General features: G+C 62.8%; 1 protein-coding gene across 1 annotated transcript; it reads right to left on the bottom strand.

Annotated features, from left to right (window-relative positions):
* Positions 1–575: 575 nt before the first annotated feature.
* EPOP (elongin BC and polycomb repressive complex 2 associated protein) lies at positions 576–3,878 on the bottom strand. The gene has a single exon (XM_045889026.3). It carries the CDS (start codon positions 3,410–3,412, stop codon positions 2,273–2,275), a length of 1,140 nt encoding a protein of 379 aa, XP_045744982.1. The 5' UTR covers positions 3,413–3,878; the 3' UTR covers positions 576–2,272.
* Positions 3,879–4,289: the final 411 nt, after the last annotated feature.

Consider the following 4,289-nt stretch of genomic DNA (forward strand, 5'->3'; position numbering starts at 1 on the left):
AGTTCCCGGTCTGGCCAAAAGGTGTGTTTTTTAACTCACCGCCCAGACTCCTTCCAGGCTCAGGTTTAATGCTTAATGCTTTCATTTAAGGAGGAAGGAGAGAAGACAAAATGAACTGCATCACATCCCACTGCTCAGAGAAGTAGAGTCGGCAAAGGGTATCCTACCACCCACCTTTCTCCTTCTCCCAGAGCGCGCACCACCCCGCCCAGGCTGGTCGAAAGGGCCAAAGCTGCCCGAACCACATGACTAAAAGCAGGGAGCTTTTTAAAAACAGGAGCCTGCCTTTCTGAATTTCTCCCTACACACAGGACCCCCCTCTTTACAGCAAGTCTCTTCCCACCCCTCACATCTGCCTTCTTCCTCTGCCTTTCCCATTCTTGGGGGGCAAAATAAGCGGAATACCCCTGAAGCACGGGAGTGGGAGGCGCTCTCCTTGCCCTCCCCCCTCCTCCCCACAACACAGCTGGAGGGGGGGAGGGGAGGTCAGCAGGGTTCATAAAGGCCAGATGTTGAGGAGAAAGAGAGCAAAGCCCAACCCACGCCCACCCACCCCACCCCCACCCTCGCCCCTATCGGAGAAAAAAATGGAAAGAGACAGTTTTTAAAACAAACAAAACCTTTGTGGCGCAAAACAGTTTTTCTCAAGAATCTGCTCTATGCAAACAATAACAACTTTTTACAAAGCATTTTCACAGAAAAGGAGACAAGTCCTTCCCCAGCAACATACGTGGGAACTGTTTCTCCCTCACCCCGTTTTTAGGGGAAAAGGGGGTGCTATTCACTAGTGTGGGCAGAAGGGTCACCGGGTCCCTCATTTGTCGGGCCGATCTACCACCCCCAGGTTCCCCTCACACCTAAACTTGGAGTGTCCCTAAGAGCTAAGCTCCCCTGATCTCACCTGCGTGAAGGGGAAAGCGATTCCACCCCTCTCTGACTCTGGGGGATCCTCTCAGCTGCCGGGTGTGGTCCAGGCCTACCTCTCCCCTCCCCCCTGGAAAACAGAACCTCTGACCTCAAAACTAATCCCCTGGCCCAGCCCCCATCGGATCCATCAGGTCCCTGACAACTCCCGAAATGCCTGAAGTTAGGGGAGGAAGCTGAAGATGCCACAGCCCAGCTCCCATTCAAACCCAAACTTTGCCCCTTCAAGCCCCGCGGGACCCTTGAGGTTAGGGCAAGAACCCTGTAATTTACCCCCTCTATTAGGAGCGGCTAGCCTCCTCTCTAGCTTTTGAGGGGACTGCGTTTGGGTGTCCAAAGAATGGACCCAGGCCTGCCCTCTACCTCCACCCCCTCCCATCCATAAATCGGTGGAGAGGACCTCGAAAGGCAACTTGTTTGGTCTGATTTTATTGATTTCTTCCACCTTCCATTACTTTCCCTGGGACGGTCTCTGGCCCTTTCCCCCAGGCAAAGTCTGCGCTTTGGGAGAGGAGGAGGTCCCTTCGCCCTGCCCCTCCTAATAGGAGAAGCAAACTGGGGAGGGGGTTGATGGATCCAGGGGGAGGTCCTCTTTCACCAGTCAGACCTTATAAACTGAAAGCAAACAGGAAAAATTGAAGAGAGAAACTCCAAAACTGGACAAAAGGGAAAGGCTCTGGGCTGAGACTGAAGATCTCGCCAATTAGGGGTCACCTGCCTTGGTGGGGGGAAAGGGGACTTAGGAAAAGAACAGGGAGGGGGTGATCCCCCCCCCTTGCCCAAGCTGCCCCCTCCCCCATGAAGGCTCCCTTGGGGCTTGGAGTGCTGGGGAAGGCCTGAGGGGAGTGAAGGGTTAAAGGCCTGGATGGTGGGGGTGGGGGATGCCCCCAGGGAGCTGCCAATCACCTCCCCACCCCCACCACAGCCCCCTCATCCCCCTGGCTCGCCCACAGAAACAACCGGTTTGTCCATCACCAAGGTCTCTCTCCCTCTTTTTTTTTTTTTCCTTGTCTTTGAGCGGTAGCCTCCTTTGCTCCCCCTGGGGTGAAGGCCCTGCCCCCAGAGATCCGAGATGGAAGAGGAGAGGGATTGGAATCTATGTCATTAAGCCTTTTTCCGTTAAGCCTTCTCCTGACTCCAGCCCTTGGTTCGGCTCCAAAGGATGAGGGGGAGGGGGTGTCACCCCAACCAGTTAGGTGCTTGAAGATCACTGTCATTTGAGGTCCCTCTGACCGCAGCCCGTAAAACGTAAAGGGAACAGGCAAATGTGAGAAATGAGGCCCTGTCCTCGAGCCCGAAGTTTGGCCGTGGCCCCAACTTTTCCCCCTTGGCAGAAGAGGTGTCATGCTCAAAGTTCCTCCAAGTTGATCCCCCAGAATTTGAGGCCTGGGGGCTCGGGGACAGCAGGACCCCCTATCTGCCACCTCCACAGCGGGTGAGCAGGCGGGGGCTTTGAGTCTCCCTGGAGGCGAAGCGAGGATGCCGGCCCTAAGTCTCCGTCCTCCCCCACCACTAGGGCCGGGGGGCAGGGGAAGGCGTCGAGGAGGCTGAAGGTGCTCGTGGTGGGGAGCGTCGGTGCAGGGCGGCGGGGCTGTGCGCTGCGATGGGGGGGCGGCGGCCGCCGGCGTTTCTTGGCGGTTCCCCGGGCGGGCCCTTTTGCTGGCGGCCGCTCGGGCCCCCGGCGCAAACTCGGAGTGTCGAGAGCGAAGCCCTTCGCATAACACCAAAGTTTCGACCGGCGGATCAGACGATCGAAATGTTCCTGGCGGAGATCGCCGGGCGCGGCCGGAGCTCCGCTGGCCGTCGAGGGGCTAGCGGCTAGTGCCTCGGGGGCGGCCTGCGGGGGGTTTCCATCGACTGCGGCCGTTTGGCCCGGTGCGGGCGGCTCGGGCGCGGCCCCGGGACCCGCGGGCTCGGTGGAGAGGCCCGCAGGTGGCGGCGGAGGCCGGGAACTGGGCTCCTGATGGGGGCTGGCGGCGGGGCCCGGCTGGGAGTCGAGACCCGAGGCGGGCCGAGGCGGAGCCGAGGCGGAGCTGGTCGGAGATTCCCGAGGGCGCAGGGGCGCCGGGCAGCGGCCGGGAGGTAAGCCGGAGCGAGAGCCGAAGTGCGGGAAACTGCCTCCGCCCTCTTCCTCCTCGCCACGGCCCCGGCACACTGCGGCGTCGGCATCCTGACCGGCCGGGGAGTTCGGATCGCTGGACCGCCCGGCTGGTCCCGCGAGGTGCTTCAGGCCATCCGCGGCCCAGCCGCCGGTGCATAGGGGGGCGCGAGGGCCCAGCAGCACGGGGGCCCGCGGCGCCAGCTCCCCAGGCCCCAGGCCCAGAGAGGACGCCCGAGGTTTGGCAAGGGCGCAGAAGGCAAGGGCACGCAGGCACAGCGGAGAGAACTCCTGGGTCCCCCGACGCGGCTTCCGGGGTGTCGGGGAGCAGGGCGACCCTCGCGGGGACGCCGGCACTGCGAGGCGGGGAGCGGGGCACAGAGTTTCCATGGAACCGTCCGGGGGGGTGCCCACTGCGGGGGCCCTGGTCCCAGCGGCGGTGTGCCCTGGCTGCCCGAAGAGCCCACGGGCGAGGGGAACATCGCCCCCCCTCGACGGGGAGGTCTCTGCTCACGGGCGCCCCCGGCCCGCAACCCTGGGCCGCCGAGCTCTGGCTCCCTCCTCGATCTCGTCACGCGGCCCTCCCGGCGGCCGGACTCCTGGGTCCCTGCGAGTCCCGGCGCGGTCGGCCGCCCTTCCTGCCGCCGCGTTCCCTGCGCAGCCCCGGCGGGAGCCCCTCTCGAGTAGCCCAGGGCGCAGAGGCTGGGGAAACAAAGCGGCCGGCGGCCGCGGGAGGCGGGAAGGACCCCGGGCCCGGCACCCGGTGCCCGGGCCCAGGCGGCGGGGAGGGCGCCTTCCGCCCGCTCGGCTTCTTTCTTCCCCGCTGGCTCCCGGAGACCGCGTTATAGAGAACTGCCCCCTCGCTGCCCCAATACCAGCGCCGGGGCCGCGAGCCCGCCGCTGATTGGGCAGCACGGCCTGTGACGTTAGCCCGGACCCCACCCCTCCGGCGGCACCGCCCCCGTCCCCATTCCGCACACAGACACACACACGTGGACCCGGCGCGGCGGCGGCTGGGAGGGAGGAAAAGAGGGAACGTGTGCGGGTGGGATCGCGAGGGGCGAAACGCGCCGCTGCACGTGGCCTGGTGGCGTTCGGCTATTGGCTTGTCGCAAAACAAGTCGTTTTTCCCTTAGCAGTCACGGTTTTCACATCTGTAAAATGGGAATGTTCCTAACCACTCTCTTGGGGCTGCGTGAATAAACAGATGAATCACAAAAACAGTGTTGAGGGAAAAGATGACACGAGGCAATGGTTGTTGACAAGC

Source organism: Mirounga angustirostris, unplaced genomic scaffold, assembly GCF_029215605.1.
Source record: "Mirounga angustirostris isolate CCGP_5_RB_7025 unplaced genomic scaffold, mMirAng1.0.hap1 SCAF_17, whole genome shotgun sequence".
Taxonomy (NCBI): domain Eukaryota; kingdom Metazoa; phylum Chordata; class Mammalia; order Carnivora; family Phocidae; genus Mirounga; species Mirounga angustirostris.